This window comes from Anabrus simplex, chromosome 6, assembly GCF_040414725.1.
Source record: "Anabrus simplex isolate iqAnaSimp1 chromosome 6, ASM4041472v1, whole genome shotgun sequence".
In the NCBI taxonomy this organism is placed as follows: Eukaryota; Metazoa; Arthropoda; class Insecta; order Orthoptera; family Tettigoniidae; genus Anabrus; species Anabrus simplex.
In genome coordinates, this window is record NC_090270.1 from 184,173,564 (window position 1) to 184,196,862 (window position 23,299).

At 41.3% G+C, this 23,299-nt stretch overlaps 1 protein-coding gene across 1 annotated transcript in view; it reads right to left on the reverse strand.

Annotated features, from left to right (window-relative positions):
• T48 (FU domain-containing protein T48) overlaps positions 1-23,299 on the reverse strand; it is a 368,079-nt gene that overhangs the window by 23,163 nt on the left and 321,617 nt on the right. The window contains exon 2 of the mRNA XM_067149178.2: positions 7,516-7,695. Coding sequence (XP_067005279.2) covers positions 7,516-7,695 — 180 coding nt within the window. The remainder of the gene's footprint in view (positions 1-7,515; positions 7,696-23,299) is intronic.

A 23,299-nucleotide genomic window follows, 5' to 3' on the forward strand; every position in this document is an offset into this window, starting at 1 on the left:
AAATAAATAAATAAATAAATAAATAAATAAATAAATAAATAAATAAATAAATAAATAAATAAATAAATAAATAAATAAATAAATAAATAAATAAATAAATAAATAAATAAATAAATAAATAAATAAATAAATAAATAAATAAATAAATAAATAAATAAATAAATAAATAAATAAATAAATAAATAAATAAATAAATAAATAAATAAATAAATAAATAAATAAATAAATAAATAAATAAATAAATAAATAAATAAATAAATAAATAAATAAATAAATAAATAAATAAATAAATAAATAAATAAATAAATAAATAAATAAATAAATAAATAAATAAATAAATAAATAAATAAATAAATAAATAAATAAATAAATAAATAAATAAATAAATAAATAAATAAATAAATAAATAAATAAATAAATAAATAAATAAATAAATAAATAATGAGGACCCATGCTGCTAGGTGAAATAACATGTCTTGATATGAATTTGCTCAATATGTTGCCTGGGTACTTTCTTGAATGCTGACTTTTAGGATTTATATTATCATCTGTAAATCTTGTGTCAAGTGAATTTTTGTAGATTTCTTTATTGTGATGTTGATTGATATTTTACAAACTATTTTGTCATTTTAGAGTTATTGCTGTGTGTTTAATTAAAATTTCAGTTTTCGATTATTTTGTTTCACATGGAAGTTTGTCCTTGTTGAAGCCCATATTTGTCTGGAAAGTAGCTTGCCCTGCGCTATAGATATGATGTGCACAATTCCAAATGTCATTGGGACTGTGACCAATTCGCCTAGCAAACCCGAAAAGTGCAGATTCACCACTAATCTTGGTCATTTTAGATATTTTATTTTTCAACCCTTTTGACTCCCATGCCGATGGAGGCTGAACTTAGACTTAAACGGCATCCAGCGTCACAATTTATTTTAGCCACCCCGAAAAGTATGAATCCGACACTAATATTTTTTTGATGATTTTTACATGCCATTCCTTCCCAACCCCCAACCGTAGGGGTGCTGCGAGTGTCTTACTTACCCCCATAGTATTTTACTCCAAATAGTAAGTCATCCGTGTACCAAATTGGTCGAAATTGCACATTTGCTTATGGACACCTGTCATTTTTAATCATTTAGATTTGTTGATATTTTAATAATACCAATATAATGGTCCGTTATTGGACATTATATAGGGAATCAACATCTATATCATCGTTACGTACAGATGTTACTCCCTAATTCTGTGAAACACGCTAACTGCAAATTATATTGCAGTCCTTCGCCAGCAATTACTGGAGTGGTCATTTAGTGATTTCATTTTTTAGGATGACTGAAATTAGAGACTTATCAGTGCCTGATGATTCACCGGTGGGAAATTCTGGAGAGAATTCTGGTCTAGTACAATAGCCGGACGGAACAGACAAAGCTGTTTTTATTAAACTTTTTTAATATGTAGATAATAATAATTATTAACATATTACTAAACTATTTCAACATATTTTCTAACCCCATGCGTAAGGATGTATTCACTTTTGCATGCTCGTGTGGTGGTTAATTGTGTGATGAGTTGTGTGTATATAATAACAATAATACAATCCTTCATGTTTCCATGACAGTAAATTACGTGGACAATGATTGTGACAGAGAAGTGAGAGGGAAGAGACCAATAGGAAGGCCAAAATGTGAAATGGGAAAATGTAGAAGAACAGAAACTCTACTCTGACAAAAATAAATGGTGAGTGCTTCTACACCGCACCTGGGAAACTGGAGCTGGAAAATTATGATGATGAATGTTTGTGTAGTCAACGTGAAATACTCTCGACAAACCATGAGTCCACAACTGACCGCTCAGTTATGTAGACCACAGCGAGGAGACATCTTATCAGACAGCACACGTGTTGCCCTTTACAATTCCCGACATGCACATGGCCGTCAGTGGACCAGCTGGTGACCTTGAAGTACTGGCTAGTGGTTTGGCCAATCATTAATTGGTTGAGCCATTCTCTCAAACTTGCGGTCAGAAAAATCAGCCTAGTATTTTAAATGTATAGATAATAATAATAATAATAATAATAATAATAATAATAATAATAATAATAATAATAATAATAATATCAAATTGGAAAACAATTTAGCAAATTTTGGTCAGAAGAGGGACAGGTTGATAAACACATCTTCAGAAATCAATCCTGACTGATGACCTGTCCTGATGGATGCAATATTTCTTTATCTGTCACTTGGCACAGGCCAGAGCAAAATGTAGCTTCCACCGAAGTCCCAGTCTCATCCATGGCTGTGACAATATGGAAGCTGCAGACATTCAGAGCATGACTAATGCATCTGAATGTTATGAAAGTTGTTACTCATAGGGTCAGTCGTGCTGAAATAGCCTTTCCTGGCCCAAGTAGGAAAGCAACAGCAAACTCTTTATATTGTCCTGTAAGTTTTCTTTTGGTGGCATCATCAGATTTTGCAGTTTCCCTATAATTGCATAACCTCTGCTAGTGCTGTTTGAGGATCCAACCAGCCTTTGGGCTGATGACAAAGAGGAACAGAAATCTATGACTCATATGATTGGAAGGAATATTAAGGTACTGTAACATTACCCAAGTTAACGTTCACCGAGTTCCTAACTCGATTCTTGGCTCTTACTAAGACTTTACCAGGTACGATGGGCAGGAAGAGGGTTGAAGAAGTGATGATCCTGATTATGAAAAACAAATTTAATGACTATGAGATGTTCTGCTCCAGTACCACCAGCCGTCCATCAATATTCTGTAAGAAAGCAACTGTCTGACTAGGCCATGTAGTCAGGAAGTAAAAAAGTATAACTTAAAAACAAGACTTCCACTTCTGGAGAGGCATATATATGGCCCTGAAGTTCACTCAGCCTACACCAAAGAAGTGCCCGATGTTAATTCTTGTGAAGACAATGGTGGCAGGCATAGAACTATCCACTCTATCCCACTTGGTGTCAAGTGGAGGCCTGTACCTTCCACCTCTCCAAGGAGCTTCAAGGCATGTATGGAAATGACTCTGCTATAATTTATCATTATCATCACAATCATAATTAGGGAATGGATTTTATATGCCAAGAAACTTGAAAATATTTTTGTTATATCATAAAAAGTTGAAAAATTAGTATACAAATTTTAAAAAGATTTTGTTTCAATATCACAATATTTTAAGTAATGTATGTATTATAAAACAATGTTGAGACAGTGGTGAGTTACAATAACTGTTGCTGCTGTGAACAAGTTAGACTTTGTCAAAGTTTTCTATCACAAACTTATGTCACTTGACTTGAAACAATGTACGATGCCGGGAGAAAGACCGTTCATTGTCACAAGTAAATAGTCTTGCAAATTTCATAAAAGGAATATCTTTGACACACAAATTATGAATTTCACTAATGTCTTCTTGCCCTTCTAAAATTTTGGCAACATCACATATAGTATGAAATCCATAATTCTTTTGAAACACACATTTAGACTTCTCATTGAAAACAGAATTACACCCTGTTTTCAGTCAATAAACCGGGTCAGGAATGGAATGAATGAAGCCCCATCTAGTGGTGAGGATAGGAATCGTGCCGGCTGCCGAAGCCTGTCGCACTCCTCTAGGGCAAAGATTAATGAATGACAGATGAAATGATATTGGAGAGTGTTTCTGGAATGAATTATGACAAGGAAAACCGGAGTACCCGGAGAAAAACCTTTCCCGCCTCCGCTTTGTCCAGCACAAATCTCACATGAAGTGACCGGGGCCTTTGAGTGAATGAATTATTTTCTCAGTGCCATGCACTTGCCTCATTAACTGTCTCCATCAACAAGTTGGCTAACTTCTTTATAGATTGACACAGTTTGGAGACATGTAAGGTCGTTCATTTTTTAATGTACTGCCCATGTTTGTTTATTTCATCTCTCACTGATTTGCAATTTTCAAAATTGTCTGCATAATACATTGCTGCTTCTAACAATGTCGCTCAACAAGTCGATGTGGAAGCAAAAGATTCTTGTGGGAACTTTCACAAACACATTTTTGCCACTTGAAGTTAATTTTATCTACTTCAGGATACAAGATATGTACTTGTTCACATACTCTGTATATGCTATGTACTGCACTAGATATGTTATTACATGTGTCATATTAGGTAATCTTACAGAAAGTCCTTCTGCTGCCTTTGTCATATACGGAGCAGCATCTGTAATAAGAGTAAAATATTATCAAATTTGACTCCATTTAGCAATAACAACTGCAGAGATTCATTCAATAACCAAGCCAGTGTTACACGATTCGTCCATGCTTAGCCATATTATTTCATTTTTAAGTCCCAGCCGGATTTCTCCTAGTGTTTCTTCATAACACGTAGGAACATACAAATTAATGTTGTTTCTTCTGGTGTTTCAAAATGTGTGAGAAACGTTCAAAGCTCTGGATTTCTCAATTTATTTCAAGGAATAACAGATGTAAGAAAAGTTTTGCATAAATCTGCATAATATTCAGAACTTTTCAAAAATGTCGAATGTGAACTGGAAGTTGCTTCACCTAATACAACTTTCCCATAGGTTGCATGTGAAGCAGCCATTCTGTGTTTACTACCTACTAAATGCTGCGAGAGTTGAGATTGTTGATCCACATTAACAGATCTCCCATATTTGCATGAATCGGCCCCTCTCGCAGTACCTGTATACTTTCAGTGTCCTATTGCAGATGCGTGAATAATCACCAATCCAAAGATGACCCTAGAGAAATGTTGCCTGTTTCCTTATTTGCATTGTTTGGTATCCTCTCACAGTGCCTGTGTATTTGTAGTGTATGGGGACACTCCATATACCGGGTAGTTCACCAGCCCCTTACTTTTACGGAGATAGGCAACCCAAATAACGCGTATAACCTAAAGATCCTTATAATTTACTTTAATGAGCAACAAATAAATTGAAATTTCTCCTTACGGTCGATAAGGCTCTCCCCTACCAGTGTCATCGCTGTAAATTGATCCATGAACCTAGCAAAGGAGAAACTACTATGCACAATTCCGCGCCGAATACTAAGGACCATTCTGCAAACATGTGACTTATTGCGCTTTGAAATAACACAGGTACCCGTAATAGATCGAATTAATAGGTCATGCCACGTGCTCTGTAATGTAAGGAAGTTAAATAAACACTGTAAATCTTCATTGAAGAGTTTGACACATGTACTTAAGTACTAAACCTCTAGCAAGGATCATGTATGATGACTTCGTGGTTGAATCGGTTAAGGACTGGAGCAGAAGATCTGTGAATATCGGCAGCGTAGTGGTCCGAATCCAGCATAAGGCAAATATTTTGAACGATAGAGGTGCTCCATTTTAGCGGGGATACAATAATAATCAATATTTTTTCTTGTTGGTTTTAAGGGGGGCGCTCTGATTCGGCGTCTATACCCTAAGTATGGGTGGGGGAGGGATTGGGAAGGAAATCGGCCTTGGTCTTTTATTAAGGTCGCGTTCCGGTATTCGCCTGGTGGTGAAAATGGGAAACCGAGGAAAACAGTTTCCAGGACGGCCAGCATTGGATTCGAATCCACAACCCACCGAATCCAACGCAAGCAAATAATAATCCACACCTACCAGGTCACATCACAGCCTTATTCATTTCCTCACGATGTTTTCCTACGAAGAGTACATTCAATTGTTGGTAATTAATGGAGAAGGTACGGTCGAATTAAAATGTGCGTATGCCACGTGCTTCGTAATGGTAAAAAGTTAAATGAACACTGTAAAGTGGTCAACATTTCGAACACTTGTTACTCTGAACATGCACGGTACCATACTGCCTACCTACAGACCATCCGTCGTAGTCCAGCCTGGGTACTTTTCATCGGATAAGAACGGTCCTTTTCAGGACCAAATCAAAATTCACTCTTTGGAACAGGATGATATGCGGCCATATTACAGTCATTGTAAACGGCGTTAATCGAAAAAAAGTACATCAGACTGTGATTCGAACCTACTACCACACAGCTTGGCTGATGCAACAGCAGAGACACGTAATTTAGCTACCGCAAGCCTCGTTGCAGTGTTAGCACGTTGTAGTCCTTATACACACATCCTGTTCAAACGTAAGATTGTGTTATTCGCATGGGTGATTGTTTTACACATTCAATATAGTTTAAGTAATAGAAATAACATTGCCGCTCGTGATTTCTACCATATTCGCGAGAATTATATAAACGGTATGGTTGTACTAAACCTATAAAGAAGGAGGTAGTAATGTTTTAAGGATGACTTGATACGCGTGTTAGTTGGGTTACCTACCTCCGAAAAAATAAGGGGCTGGTGAACCACCCGGTATATCCTGGCGTTTTTTTCCTCATATTAGGTCCGCGGTTCGGCTACATTTTCGCCATTTCCATGATATCCATCCACCGCTTCAGCGGTTTCCTTCGTGATCGGCGCCCACTAGGGTTAAGCTGGAGGGCCGTTTTTATTAATGAGTTACCGAGCTCGATAGCTGCAGTCGCTTAAGTGCGGCCAGTATCCAGTAATCGGGAGATAGTGGGTTCGAGTCCCACTGTCGGCAGCCTTGAAGATGGTTTTCCGTGGTTTCCCATTTTTACACCAGGCTAATGCCGGGGCTGTGCCATAATTAAGGCCACGGCCGCTTCCTTTCAACTCCTAGGCCTTTCCTATCCCAACGTCGCCATAAGACCTATCTGTGTCAGTGCGACGTAAAGCAAATAGCAAAAACAAAAAAAAGAGTTATAGTTCTTTGCATGACAAACATACCGTCGGAGTTGAACCTCTCTTACTTTCACTACTATTGGGGACACACCAAGTCTACGTCAAACATCTTAATTTCTGACATGGTTCAATTGAGTCAGTGCCATTCTCAAATCCGTATCGTGGAGGATGTATCCATGTTTCTTTGTCAGAGGATGGAATTCGACTCCACAGAGCAACCGGTCTCATCAAAGTCTTGTCAGTTTTAGCCTTCAGGTATCTGGGCATCATCTTATCGCAGAGGACACCAGTTACTTGTCTCCACTTGGACCATGCTGCGCTGACTCCGCGTGTCAGAGGTAGCATTATCTGATGTGACCAAACATTCAAGGTATTTAAAATGGGTGACTTCTTTTTAAGGTCTGTTCATTGATAGCAATGGCCATTGGTTTGGTGGAGGGCCACATAATTCTGAATTTTGGATGCTCAGTAGTCTCAGCCCATTGTCATCCAGCCCCTTTTTTCAGTTTTCCACTTGGTGCTCAAGCCCAAAGCTGCACTCTTCTGAATGTAATTACAATTAAATATAATGCATAATCATTATATTGAAGAAGAGCGCCCAGAAAACGAACCCTATTCAACCGGTAACAGTTGTGGAAAAATAAGAAGAGAGATCATTCATGAAGATGTGTTCTCTACACTATAACACATTCATTCCCTTACTAATTTTTCAACGAGTATTCATACGAGCACTTTTCAACAAACTTAGCTTAAAACTTAGTTTCAAAATTAATAATGCATTAACGTTACCGCGGCAGATCTTGCCCATGTAATCGACGAGAGAAGACCACTCCTCCCGGTACCCTGAGGGACACTCGTCCACACACTGCCGTGAGCCGAGCACGATGAACCGCGTACACTTCATGCACCGCGGTGGGGACTCCTCGTCGTCCTTCTCACACTTGATGCAGTCCTTTTGGCCATCACAACCTGCAACATAAGAAGAACGGTATATATCAGTATATCTACCTCGAGCAATTGAAAACATTTCATGAACCAAAGAATAACTGACCATCATATTCTTGCTGGTATTCTCACATGACTCAGACCAATAAATAAAGCAAAACAAAATCTTAAATCTGTCCAGTGAAGTATACAAAGAGCATTATCGGATAGGAACAGTAACAAAAGTGAAGCACGCCTTAGAAAGAGTGAGAACTCTAAAATGGCGATAGAAAGGACATATTTAAGGAAGGGTAAACGATAGATGGGCAAATAGCTGTAGCACATAAAGTGTTTAAGAACCTTGACCTTCCAAGATGACTTCTACTCAAACACTAAAGTGCCTCGTAATCAGTATGACGACATTCTCTGTCTAATAGATTGACTTTCTTAACTGAGTACGCTGCCTCTTATATCGGATGATTTCTCGTGGTTGAATGAATCCCGTTCCAGACTTTAATCAGATGCTTGGACGAACCAGAAATCGAGCTTGGAACTTCCAAGCAAAAGTCACACTATGTGATTGGCATTGATAGGAAAAGGTGGTAGAGAAATATAGCGAGGGATTCAAAAGACACAGCCAAAGGCCTTGGACTCAGATTTTCCTAGAAAAATTCTATGTGGAACCTTAGATCATAGCCCTTACAAGAATTTTCAAGAAGCCTCATTCTGCAAAGAGGGAACATCCCCTTTGAATAACTGTAACGTATTTATCGCTTGGACCATGTATAGACAAACCCCAAGTTACTTGTGGTGCGTGGACCAGTAAATAGCAATGCATTGTCTGGAAATACAAAAGGGAAAAGTAAGACAATGTTAATATTTTACAAAATAATATAATATCTCTGTACAAAGGTCATACTAGATAAATAACGGAACAGAACCACTATGAAATGAAATAGCGTATGGCTTTTAGTGCCAGGAGTGTCCGAGGACAAGGTCGGCTCGCCAGATGCAGGTCTTCTGATTTGACTCCCGTAGGCGACCTGCGCGTCGTGATAAGGATGAAATGATGATGAAGACGACACATACACCCAGCCCAAGTGTCAGTGACATTTATGGTTAAAATTCCCGACCCCGGGACTCCTGTGATCAAAGGCCAGCATGCTAACAGCTATGGAGCCGGACAACGACTAAGATACGCCGATACACCCTTTGTGTACAAGTCAACGGAAGCATTTTCGAACCTCCTTTGCCGCGACTGTAGTGGACAAACGTTTGTTGTGCTTTGTAAAACTCGCAGGGTAATGTTAACGCTGGCGGTGGTGCTAATGGCGAATGACGTAGCCCTACATGTAGGATTGTAATGGTGTGTTACATTAGGATTGTGTGGCCTCGCCAAACAATGTCACGCAGGAACATACGACATTCGAAAAAAATGTTTGTTCGGGTGCCCGAACACCCTTCCAGCGTGTACATTGCATTCACCTTGTAGGCCTATACGACGAGGTTCAGTTTAACGTTTGAATTTAAAGGTCTTAGAACAAACGATTTCTGATATGTTTTATAAAGAAAGTTGTCCGCCTCTGTGGTGTAGTTGTTAGTGTGATTACCTGCCATCCCCGGAGGCCCGGGTTCGATTCCCGGCTTTGCCACGAAATTTGAAAAGTAGTACGAGATCTGGAACGGGGTTCACTCTGTCTCGGTAGGTCAACTGAGTAGAGAAGTGTTCGATTGCCACCTCAGCCATCTTCGAAGTGGTTTTCCGTGGTTTCTCACTTCTCGTCCAGGCAAATGCCGCGATGATATCTAACTTAAGGCCACGGCTGCTTCCTTATCTATCCCTCCCGATCTCCCCACCCCTAAGCCACAAGGTCTCTGTTTAGCATAGCAGTAAGACCGCCTGGGAGAGGTATTGGTTCTCCTCCTTAGTTGTATCCCCGACCCAAACTCCACGACACTGCTCTTTAGGCGGTAGAGGTGGGATCCCTCTCTGAATCTGAGAGGAAAGCCAACCCTGAAGGCTAAACTGATTAAGAAAGAACGAGTAAGGCGTCAAATGCAGAGATGCTAACTTGCTTGTTACAGAGAAACACATTGTTAAATTTTCTCTGATGATCCTTCTACTGCAGCTATGTCATCCATAATTTTCAATGTCCTGCATACGGCAGTGTCTGGCGTGGAAGCAACCTAACCAGTACTGACCCGTATATATTTGCCTATGCATCAGGCGCTGTGTTCTCATTACTGGCAGAGTCTGGAAAGGCTAAAAGGTCCACAAAGCGTTAGTGAGTCCATTGTGGTTTTAGGTAGGTCAGAACTCGTAGAAGTCTCATTATTACAAAGACCTTGAATTGCACAGAAACTGTGACAGCTCTTTTTCTGAATTACCGTACAATTGAATTTGTTATTCACGCTGTAATAATAGATTTTAATACATTCGGCACGGTAGGGGAGGTGGTGGTATACAATTTCTAATCACTAGATTGCGTGCCAAAAGCCTGGATTAAGTTCCAAACCTCTCCGCAGTGCTCACATGGAGTAAGGGTATATGACGCTGTTGAAGGTGATTCGTCCGTCGGATGGAGACGTTAAGCCTTGAGCAGACCCCTTGGTGCTATTCGACAGAAGAAGGCTATGTGCCGGGACCGGGTTTCACCCTCTCCCTTCCTACTATCATATATCACGTCGTTCATTTCATCTCATAAACTTCTCTGATGAGGTTGACGTCAGGAAGGGCATCCGGTTATAAAACCCGCCACGACAGACCTCACCTCAAACCCGACCCCATAAAGAAGCGGGATAAGCGTTGGACAAACATATAACAAGGAAACGTGAACCATATTATTGGTTGTCTATGGTCCGGAGAGCCTCCGTGGCTCAGGCGGCAGCGCGCCGGCCTCTCACCGCTGGGTTCCGCGGTTCAAATCCCGGTCACTCCATGTGAGATTTGTGCTGGACAAAGCGGAGGCGGGACAGTTTTTTCTCCGGATACTTCGGTTTTCCCTGTGATATTTCATTCCAGCAACACTCTCCAATGTCATTTCATTTCATCTGTCATTCATTAATCATTGCCCTAGAGGAGTGCGACAGGTTTCGGCAGCCAGCACAATTCCTATCCTCGCCGCTAGATGGGGACTTCATTCGTTCCATTCCTGACCCGGTCGAATGACTGGAAACATGCTGTGGATTTTCATTTATAGTCCGGCTCCATGGCTAAATGGTTAGCGTGCTGGCCTTTGGCCCAAGGAGACCCGGGTTCGATTCCTGGACGGGTTGCGAATGTTAACCTCCATTGGCTAATTCCAATGGCTCGGAGGCTGGTGTGTGTGCCGTCTTCAGCATTATAATTCATCCTAGATAGGGTCCAGAGATGACTTTACCTTTTGACGTACAGGTAGAAGACGTCTGTAGTTTCGGAACCGTACTTGGGCCAGTGAACGATACAAAAGCATGGGCGTTTTACAATAGATTGCACGTGTGACGGGTGTTCAGTATCTCAATGAAAAAGGAAGGACTAATCTACCTATCAACAAGGGTCTGATCTCGGTATGACGTTACTGGATGATATAATAGCGCTGCTATCTTGAGGTACTAAAATTGCCGTTCGCGTGGCTGCAAAACCATGATGATTAATGTACATTCTTCTCCGACCACTTTTCCACACCCTGATGAGTCACGGGAGCTACCGGTGCCACACATGTGGACATAACCCCGTTTTACGGCCGGATGCGTTTACTATTGCGTGTTTCTGTGATAGTAGTGCAGTGTATTGTGTGTGTGTGTGCGCATGAAGATGAGTATGTTGGGATATACACAAACACCCAGTCCCCGAATCAAAGGAATTAACCAGACGCGATTAAAATACCCGACTCGTCCGGGACTCAAGCCGGGGACCAAGGTGAAAACTCCAACCCAAGATCGACCGGGATTCGAACCCTGGTCGTCTGGGCAGAAAACCAGTAACTAAGTTACTACCTAATCACGATACCCCCTCCCGTCTCGATTAATTTACAATGAATTAATTCACTAACAACAATCCTTATTCCATACCACTATTTATTTTACTACTTTTCAACAATGAATAATAATAATAATAATAATAATAATAATAATAATAATAATAATAATAATAATAATAATAATAATAATAATAATAATAATAATAATCTGAGCCGATTAGCTCAGATGGCAGAGCGCTGGTTTTCTAAGTCCAAGTTGGCGTATTTGATCCCGGCTCACTCCGATTGTAAGAAAATACGTCAGTCTCATGTCGACAGATTTACCGGCAAATAAAGAGAACTCCTGCGGAACAAAATCTGGCACCTCGGATTCTCTGATAGCCATAAAATCAGTTTCAAGGACGCAATACTAAGAAGAAGAAGAAGAACAACAACAACAACAACAACAACATCAACAGTAAAGCAAAGCCACATGTGTACTGGACCCTTGCTTCCACTTGCGTTATCTCAGCATTAATGTAAACAGAATAGACTAGCAGCAGGGAAACCATGGAAAACGATCTTCGGGGCTGCCGACAGTGAGCCTCGAACCCACTATTTCCCGGATGCAAGCTCACAGCTGTCCAAGAAGCGACCTAGTACTCAGTTTTTAGGCAGGCTGAGTGAATCCCAGGTATATGTGTCTCTCCAGAAGTGGAAATGTTTGATCTTACGAGGGGGACCCAAACTCAAGTCCTTTCGGGTAAAGGAGTACCCATTTACAGTCCTGGCTAGGCAGCCCTAAAACAACAACTACTACTACTACTACTACTACTAAGAAGAAGATGAAGTTTCACGTACCAAAAGCTTCCTGCAGCTGTACACTTAACGACCTGTCTCCCTGGCGAGTATAAGGAATGTACTGTGACTTTCACCGCTGCACTTAGAAGAAAAAGCCAACCGTGTGAAATGTAGAGGAGTATTCATATAATGAAAGTGTATGAGAGCACATCCATAACAAGGCTATTATGCCTGCTATCGAGTGAGTGTAAATGATCCCTGTGAACATGCAGATTCACAAGATACAATTTCAGAGCTGATGACTGGATCGGCGTTTATCATCAATATGGCACAATATTTATGTGTATGTCAATTCACCGTTCGTCGTCGTCCTGAAGTATTCAGTCTAGCGACCGGTTTACTCCAGTGATATATCTTGTCCATTTTGCTTCGTCTTGAGCAGCACCTTAGGCCTCTTCGTAGCTTGGCAATCTTGCGTTCTCGAGGAATGTCTCCACAAAGGTATTTCTTGATCTTCCTCGAAGGCGCTTGCCTGGTATTTTGTCTTCAATCACTTCAGTCATCAAACTACCATAACGTAGCCTATGGCTTAATCACATTAGCTGTTTCTTCCTAATCTGCCCTGCCTCATCTCCTGTACATTCTCTAACACCTCAACGTAGATGGTTCTCCTTGTCCAACTTATTTTCTGCATTCGACACTAACACCACATCTCGAAACCTTCTAGCCTCCTGATGACTACCTTATTGAGCGTCCAGGTTTTGGCATAGTACAAGGCAAAAACCAGCTACCTCAATGGATCAGTAGTACAGTGTCCGACTCATGATCCCATGTTTGCGGGTTCGATTCCGTGTGAGATAGTATACTCCCGACCGGGTCGGGGATTTTAACCTTAACTGGTTAATTCCTCTAGCTCGGGGACTGTGAGTTGTTGTGTCTGCCGTCTTCAACATTAGAATTTAGGTAGGCGTAAGGCCCCATCTTCTCAGACGCGCAGGTTGCCTAGAGGAGTCAGTTCGAAAGACCTACACCAGGCCTCTCAGGAGACCATACGCCATGATATGAGTGATTTTGTGAGCATTACTTATCAGCGGAAACCGTGACTGTATGTGAGATGAATGTTGCAGAGCATCTCTTGACAAGGAAAGAGACTGAGTTTATCTGTGAAAATTGTTCTAAATATGAATCTGCTCCTCGTGTGAGTAACGTTCTTGTCAGATCTGCTAACTGTAGACCACCTTCAAGATCATATTCCTAGGACTCGGTAACACAGAAGAAACACTAGGTAAGAAGGTCAATTTTAATAGAAGATAAATGTCAAGAAATTCATGGGAAACTCGAACGTTTGCCGTGAAAATCTCTGAATCTCTCCATCCTGTGAGAAATACTACACGTTAATTACGCATCATACACAACCAGTATACTCGAGTGCATGCTTTCAAATAAAGAGATTCTCCTTTTCGAGTTAATTGTGATTAACTGTAATTGTGACTGATACATAACTTTTGTTTTTCTCGAACAAATCGTGTTAAGCAGCCAAAAGACTACCGTGCTAAACCAAAAGGGCGTATCTCAGAAACTTCAAACTTTCGGCAAATGAGCAATTTCTTAAATGACAAATCGCATCATTTTTTTAAACCTGAAGTTTAATGTTTTTATATCATGAATTGATACTAATTACACGCCTTCGACTATTATATAGCTTTTTTCCTAGAAAACAGAAAATTATAATTGAAACATGAGACACAACTATTTTGCTTAGCATATTTACTTATAAAATAGTAAGATAGTATTTACCTGTCTATACTATTAATATTGCACATGCCCTTTTATTTTATTTTTATGCTACTGGTTTTACGTCAGGTTGACTCAGGCAAGTCTTATGGGGACGATAAGATAGGACAGGACTAGGACTGGGAAGAAAGCGACCTTGGCCTTGATTACAGTACAGCCCCAACTTTGCCTGCGTGAAAGTACGGAACTGCGAAATACCATCTTCAGGGCTGCCGACAGAGAGGTTCGAGCCCACCATCTCCCGAACACAAGCCAACTCGCTCGGCACTGTACATACCTCATTTCAGGTCCAATGCTAGTAACCGTGTGGTACAATTGGACTTAGCACTTAACAACCACATTTCGATTAAATTCTCGCAATTGTATTTATTAATAAAACACAGATCAGTGATAACGAAAACAAATTTCCAACTGGGATTGTAACAAGAGTAAGTTTGTGAAACATCAATCTTTTAGTTCGGTTTAAAGTCCACTTGAAATAAAAAGTTCATTGTTCATTATTATTCACAAAACTCTACTAAATTGCAAGAAACTTAAGAATCCCTAAATGGTTTCCGACTGCAAAGTTATATAGGTATGTGGCACCCTCGTTCATTCGACTTATCAGATTGTAATAACTAGTTATGAGACATTTTAAAAGACAGGGTTTATCGTTCTAATCTCTCTCATGCAGAGCAGAAACTGAAAAATATTGTACTTCCGAGCATGAAATAAGAAATCCCTTTGTAAAGCTCGGGCGAATGATTGCGAACACATATTATATTCTCATGATATACAGCATATTTACGAGAGGAAGATCGACATGTCTACATATCTAAGGTAACACTTTCATTTTAACGTCGATGCTTTATTTTTTTTAGGCTATATTTTATTATCATTTAGTGGTTCTGTTCCATCCTTTCACGGGCTGCCTGCAAACGCAGGCTGTTTTTGCGGGCTGCTGCCAACTCACTTGCGCAGCCATTCATAAATTTAGTAGAATTTTATAAGCATCGATCTGTCGTATTTCGTTTGTTCAATGATGTATGGAGTCCATCCTATTTACACTGACTGACAGTGACAATGCAACACCAAGGAGGAGTGGTTCGAAAGGGATGAAAGATGGGGAAAAAACAGAGACGGCACGGATGAATAATTGATGTTTATTTCAAACCGATATGCAGGTTACACAATCCGCACGGCATCGACTCAGTAGGATGTAGGACCACCGCGAGCGGCGATGCACGCAGAAACACGTCGAGGTACAGAGTCAATAAGAGTGCGGATGGTGTCCTGAGGGATGGTTCTCCATTCTCTGTCAACCATTTGCCACAGTTGGTCGTCCGTACGAGGCTGGGGCAGAGTTTGCAAACGGCGTCCAATGAGATCCCACACGTGTTCGATTGGTGAGAAATCCGGAGAGTACGCTGGCCACGGAAGCATCTGTACACCTCGTAGAGCCTGTTGGGAGATGCGAGCAGTGTGTGGGCGGGCATTATCCTGCTGAAACAGAGCATTGGGCAGCCCCTGAAGGTACGGGAGTGCCACCGGCCGCAGCACATGCTGCACGTAGCGGTGGGCATTTAACGTGCCTTGAATACGCACTAGAGGTGACGTGGAATCATACGCAATAGCGCCCCAAACCATGATGCCGCGTTGTCTAGCGGTAGGACGCTCCACAGTTACTGCCGGATTTGACCTTTCTCCACGCCGACGCCACACTCGTCTGCGGTGACTATCACTGACAGAACAGAAGCGTGACTCATCGGAGAACACGACGTTCCGCCATTCCTTCATCCAAGTCGCTCTAGCCCGGCACCATGCCAGACGTGCACGTCTATGCTGTGGAGTCAATGGTAGTCTTCTGAGCGGACGCCGGGAGTGCAGGCCTCCTTCAACCAATCGACGGGAAATTGTTCTGGTCGATATTGGAACAGCCAGGGTGTCTTGCACATGCTGAAGAATGGCGGTTGACGTGGCGTGCGGGGCTGCCACCGCTTGGCGGTGGATGCGCCGATCCTCGCGTGCTGACGTCACTCGGGCTGCGCCTGGACCCCTCGCACGTGCCACATGTCCCTGCGCCAACCATCTTCGCCACAGGCGCTGCACCGTGGACACATCCCTATGGGTATCGGCTGCAATTTGACGAAGCGACCAACCTGCCCTTCTTAGCCCGATCACCATACCCCTCGTAAAGTCGTCTGTCTGCTGGAAATGCCTCCGTTGACGGCGGCCTGGCATTCTTAGCTATACACGTGTCCTGTGGCACACGACAACACGTTCTACAATGACTGTCGGCTGAGAAATCACGGTACGAAGTGGGCCATTCGCCAACGCCGTGTCCCATTTATCGTTCGCTACGTGCGCAGCACAGCGGCGCATTTCACATCATGAGCATACCTCAGTGACGTCAGTCTACCCTGCAATTGGCATAAAGTTCTGACCACTCCTTCTTGGTGTTGCATTTGCTCTGTCAGTCAGTGTATTTCAGAAAAACTTCCTGTATTTACAATATGACTATATTAATATTTTAGTAACTGACCAATACTTCCAGTTATGTACAATTTTTGTTAGTAAGTATATTGAGTCCTATTGGGCTACCTTCGTTGGAAGGCAGTTTTGAACAAAAACTGCAGCGTGCTTGGTTTGGGCTCTATTTAGTCGTTTAGCAATACTGTATAAAAATATTAGATGGATTATTAGATATTTATTGAAACATTTCCATAATTAATGTTACATATTCGAAAGGAGATATTTTGAAGAATCATTAGCAAGTTAATGCATATTTTAGAATTAACAATGCAATCATTTATTTTTAATACCTGCGATCTTCTTCTGTGTCGCACAGGTTGATTTGGCCCTGTTTTACAGCCGGATGCCCTTCCTGGCGCCAAATCTATGTGCAGGGATGTAACCACAATTGCGTGTTTCTGTGGTGGTTGATAGTGTGATGTGTTGTGTGAAAATGAAGAGGAGAGTGGTGGAACAAACACAAATACCCAGTCCCCAAGCCAAAGAATTAATCAAACGCAATTAAAATCTCCGGCTCGACAGGGAATCGAATCCGAATCCCTCTGAACCAAAGGAGCCAAGGAGTCGGACTGTCAGTACTGACAATAACCACGCAACATGTAAGTTGGTATTGAAGAACTGAAAACATGTATTTTTTAAATTGTAGGTAATATACGAATCAAATAAGTCACAATCTTTTCACATAACATTAAAAGAAGAAATACATCTTCCGGCTCCTTGGCTGAATTTTCAGCGTATTGGTCTTCGGTTCAGAGGGTCCCGGGTTCAATTCCCGGACGGGCTGTGTATTTTAACTTCGTATTGTTAATTCGTATGTCTCGCGCGCGCGCCGACCTCAAGGAAATTATAAAAAAGGAGGAATAATATTAATAATAATAATAATAATAATGTTATCGTACGTCTGATACTTATTGAGTTCTATCATTTCTTGAATTTGTTCCAATTTTATCACATGTGTATGGTATATCCAATGTGCACAGCCCTTAAAGAGAACTTTGATCGTTGAAGCCTTTCACGAATACACTGAAATAAAATGTTTAAAATATTAGTATTTGTAAGGGTATGTTTTCTTTCTTTCTTTCATTCTTTCCTTCCTTCTTTCTTAATCCGTTTACCCTCCGGGTTGGTTTTTCCTTCAGTCTTAGCGAGGGATCTCACCTCTATTCCCTCTATGGAAGTGTCCTGGAGCGCGAGACTTTGGGTTGGCGGGATACAGCTAAGAAGGGAGGACCTGCACTTCGCCCAGGCGGCCTCACCCGCTATGCTGAACAGGGGCCTTACGGGGGGATGGGAAGATCGGAAGGAAGCGGCCGTGGCCTTAAGTTAGGTATATCCCGACATTTCCCTGGAGGAGAAGTGGGAAACCACGGAAAATCACTTCGAGGATGGCTGAGGTGGTAATCGAACCCCCCTCTACTCAGTGTACCTCCCGAGGCTGAGTGGACTCCGTTCCACCTCTCGTGTCACTTTTCAATTTTTTTCGTGGCTGAGCCAGGAATTGAACCTGGGCCTCTGGGGGTGGTAGTTAATCACTACACCACAGTGGCGGACGCGGGTATGTTTACATTCGTATTTTGTGACATTTAAAACTACGAACATCTGAGCCCTATTTATCATGAAGAATTCCTTAGTAGGGAGAGTGATTGACGAAGATTTCCCAAACCGCTAACATGAAACACAAATTCATATTCACAAATCAAGTAATATTCTCATGTTTTTGTAGCTCCATATCGCCTTATTCAGGCGTTACAGTTTGAGGCTGTGTTGTGGAATGCATGGAACCAGGAAGGAATGTATTATGAGGTCTTGTCACGGAATGAAGAGCGGGCTTGATGTGAACCTGAACGGGTGAGTCGACGAGGGCTAAAAATGCAAAAAGAGTAGGACAAAAAATGGTAGGTAAAGAGGTGCGAGTGAGAAGGGTCTAGTCGTGTAGGAATGCAGGGCGTCCCGTTAAGTAACAGAGCTGTCGTCAGCGGGCAAGGACGAACACTGACAGCATGTAAACACTAAATCACTCCCGTGTTGGCGTTATTTCATTCATTTATCTAATACAGTGCACTGCTCAATACAATCACTTCCTTTTATGCAATGACCTGCGGTCAAGGGCACAACGAGTTCTTTAAAAAGACAAAAGAAGTGGTAGTGGATGAGAACATACAAAATTAAGATAACCTTCTTTCTTTACAAAGTGCTTTACACAGATAGGTCTCATGGCGACGATGGGATGGAAAAGGGCTGGGAATGGGAAGGAAACAGCCGTGGCCTTAATTAAGGTGAAAATGGGAAACCACGGAAAACTATTTTCAGAGCTGCCGATTGTAGGGTTCGAACCCACTATCTCCCGAATACTGGATACTGCAGCTACTGAGCTCGGGATTATTTACTTATTTATTTTTGCTAGTTGCTTTACGTCGCACCGACACAGATAGGTCTTGTGGCGACGATGGGACAGGAAAGGGCTAGGAGTGGGAAGGAAGCGGCCGTGGCCTTAATTAAGGTACAGCCCCAGCATCTGCCTGGTGTGAAAATGGGAAACCACGGAAAACCATTTTCAGGGCTGCCGACAGTGGGGTTCGAACCTACTACCTCCCGAATACTGGATACTGGCCGCACTTAAGCGACTGCAGCTATCGAGCTCGGTGAGCTCGGGGTTAAGATAACCAAGAGGAAGAGAGATAGACTTAATAATAATAATAATAATAATAATAATAATAATAATAATAATAATAATAATAATAATAATAATAATAATAATTCGGGAAATTAATCAAGTGATTAAGTTCAAGTACTTAGGAGAAGTCATTCAACCATCAGGCTTGAATCGTGAAGCAAATAAGGAGAGAATCTCAAAATTACGGAAGGCCTGTAGACTCTCCTGGACAAATCAATACCCAGGGACGCAAAATTAAGACATTACAACTGAATTATCAAACCTGAAACACTATACGCCTGGAGACAGATCACTTATTACAGACAAAGAAAAACGGGAGGAAAATCTTTGATCCAGTATACTCAGAGGGAATCTGGATGAAACGGAAGTCTCGGGAGATTGAACAGCATTCTGTGAATATCCCTGACACCATCAGGAAAAGCGAAGAAAGTTCTACGGCCACATTCTCAGAATGAACAATGACAGGCTCACCAAAAGGATTTTCAACCTTGCTCTCCCAATGAAAATCAAGAGCAACTGGCTTAGTGAAATAAAAAAAGGACCTTCAGGAAATTGGCATCCCACGGGAAATTATTCGATATCGACTCAAATTCAAAAAAGCTGTCGACAACCATCATTTTTCTGAGAAAATGAAGACCAATAAATGATGGACTGAACAACGGAAGAAAATATTCAGTGCCCAGATGAAGAGATTTTGGGAGAAGAAACAACCACATCAGCTAAAAAAAAAGTTCTATCGCACTCCACAGATCGGCATAACGCTGTAAAATAATAATAATAATAATAATAATAATAATAATAATAATAATAATAATAATAATAATAATAATAATATTAATAATAATAGCCTAATGATGAAATTGTGTTTGTTTGTTTGTTTGTTCCGGATGGACTCGAAAACTACTGAACCGATTGAGCTGAATTTTCCTTTTTTGCTATTTGCTTTACGTCGCACCGACACAGATAGGTCTTATGGCGACGATGGGACGGGAAAGGCCTAGGAATGGGAAGGAAGCGGCTGCGGCCTTAATTAAGGTACAGCCCCAACATTTGCCTGGTGTGAAAATGGGAAAGCACGGAAAACCATCTTCAGGGCTGCCGACAGTGGGATTCGAACCCACTATCTCCCAGATGCGAGCTCACAGCTGCGCGCTCCTAACCGCACGGCCAACTCGCCCAATGAGCTGAAATTTGGTACGGACATAGCTTGAAATCGCGAGTCACGTAAAGAGTACTTTTGATTTTGAAGATTTCACGGTTTCGAAATAGTAGGAGATTTTACAGGGGTAGGTCCCGAATTTGGGCAATTTTTGACCTACAACAATTAAAATAACGGGCATATGGTTGGTCCTATTGAAACATGAAGTGCGCCATGTGGTCTTGAAACTTAATGATCTTTAAGAGATGTCATACGATTTTCTTTACAACTCTAATGGGTTTCGAGAAAGTTCAGCTTCAATCAATCAATCAATCAATCAATCAATCAATCAATCAATACTGATCTGCATTTAGGGCAGTCGCCCAGGTGGCGGATTCCTTATCTGTTGTTTTGCTAGCCTTTTCCTAAATGATTTCAAAAATTTATTGAACATCTCCCTTGGTAAGTTATTCCAATCCCTAACTCCCCTTCCTATAAATGAATATTTTCCCCAGTTTGTCATCTTGAATTCCAACTTTATCTTCATATTGTGATCTTTCCTACTTTTATAAACGCCACTCAAACTTATTCGTCTACTAATGTCATTCCACGCCATCTCTCTGCTGACAGCTCGGAACATATCACTTGGTCGAGCAGCTCTCCTTATTTCTGTCAATTCTTCCCAACCCAAACTTTGCAACATTTTAGTAACGCTACTCTTTTGTCGGAAATCACCCAGAACAAATTGAGCTGCTTTTCTTTGGATTTTTTTCCAGTTCCTGAATCAGGTAATCCTGGTGAGGGTCCCATACACTGGAACCATACTCTAGTTGGGGTCTTACCAGAGATTTATATGCCCTCTCCTTTACATCCTTACTACAACCCCTAAACACCCTCATAATCATGTGCAGAGATCTGTACCCTTTATTTACAATCCCATTTATGTGATTACCCCAAAAGAAGATCTTTTCTTATATTAACACCTAGATACTTACAATGATCCCCAAAAGGAACTTTCACCCCATCAACGGAGTAATTAAAACTGAGAGGACTTTTCCTATTTGTGAAACTCACAACCTGACTTTTAACCTCGTTTATCAACATACCATTGCCTGCTGTCCATCTCACAACATTTTCGAGGTCACGTTGCAGTTGCTCACAATCTTGTAACTTATTTATTACTCTATAGAGAATAACATCATCCGCAAAAAGCATTACCTCTGATTCCACTCCTTTACTCATATCATTTGTATATATAAGAAAACATAAAGGTCCGATAATACTGCCTTGAGTAATTCCCCTCTTAATTATTCTCTGAGATCTATGTTCTAGAAATATAGCCACCCATTCAGTCACTCTTTTGTCTAGTCCAATTGCACTCATTTTTTGCCAGTCGTCTCCCATGATCCACCCTATCAAATGCTTTAGACAGATCAATCGCGATACAGTTCATTTGACCTCCTGAATCCAAGATATCTGCTGTATCTTGCTGGAATCCTACAAGTTGAGCTTCAGTGGAATAAAAAAACCAAACCAAACCCCATCGCACTACAGCCCTTGAAGGGCCTTGGCCTACCAAGCGACCACTGCTCAGTCCGAAGGCCTGCAGGTTACGAGGTGTCGTGTGGTCAGCACGACGAATCCTCTCGGCCGTTATTCTGGCTTTCTAGACCGGGGCCACCATCTCACCGTCAGATAGCTCTTCAATTCTTATCACGTAGGCTGAGTGGACCTCGCACCAGCCCTCAGGTCTAGGTAAAAATCCCTGACTTGGCCGGGAATCGAACCCGGGGCCTCCGGGTAAGAGGCAGACACGCTACCCCTACAGCACGGGGCCGGTTTCAGTGGAATAACCTTTCCTAAAACCGAACTGCCTTCTATCGAACCAGTTATTAATTTCACAAACATGTCTAATATGATCAGAAAGAATGCCTTCCCAAAGGTTACGTACAATGCACGTCAAACTTACTGGCCTGTAATTTTCACCCTTTCCTTTATACACAGGGGCTACTATAGCAACTCTCCATTCATCTGGTATAGCTCCTCCGACCAAACAATAATCAAATAAGTACTTCAGATATGGTACTATATCCCAACCCATTGTCTTTAGTATATCTCCGGAAATCTGATCAATTCCAGCCGCTTTTCTAGTTTTCAACTTTTGTATCTTATTGTAGATGCCATTGTTATCATATGTAAATTTTAATACTTCTTTAGCCTTAGTCTCCTCCTCTATCTGGACATTATCCTTGTAACCAACACTCTTTACATAATGCTGACTGAATACTTCTGCCTTTTGAACATCCTCACATACACACTCTCCTTGTTCATTTATTATTCCTGGAATGTCCTTCTTGGAACCTGTTTCTGCCTTAAAATGCCTATACATACCCTTCCATTTTGCACTAAAATCTGTATGACTGGCAATTATGCTTGCCATCATGTTATCCTTAGCTGCCTTCTTTGCTAGATTCAATTTTCTAGTAAGTTCCTTCAATTTTACCTTACTTCCACAGCCATTTCTAACTCTATTTCTTTCCAGTCTGCACCTCCTTCTTAGTCTCTTGTGTTTTTGGCTGTGGTCTCCTTCACTAATTAAAGAGCTAGTTATTTTGCGCGTAAGAAGGGGACACGTGAAGCCATCTTCATTCATTTGTGTAAAGCCGTTCTTCGTTTTCTTTAACAGGACAGCTGAAGAATGAGCCCGCCATTCTGTGGAAAGCGTTTGGAGGCTACGGTTGTATTGTTGAGAGTGCTAATTGCTGTGGGCTGTAGTTTACAGTATTTATTCAG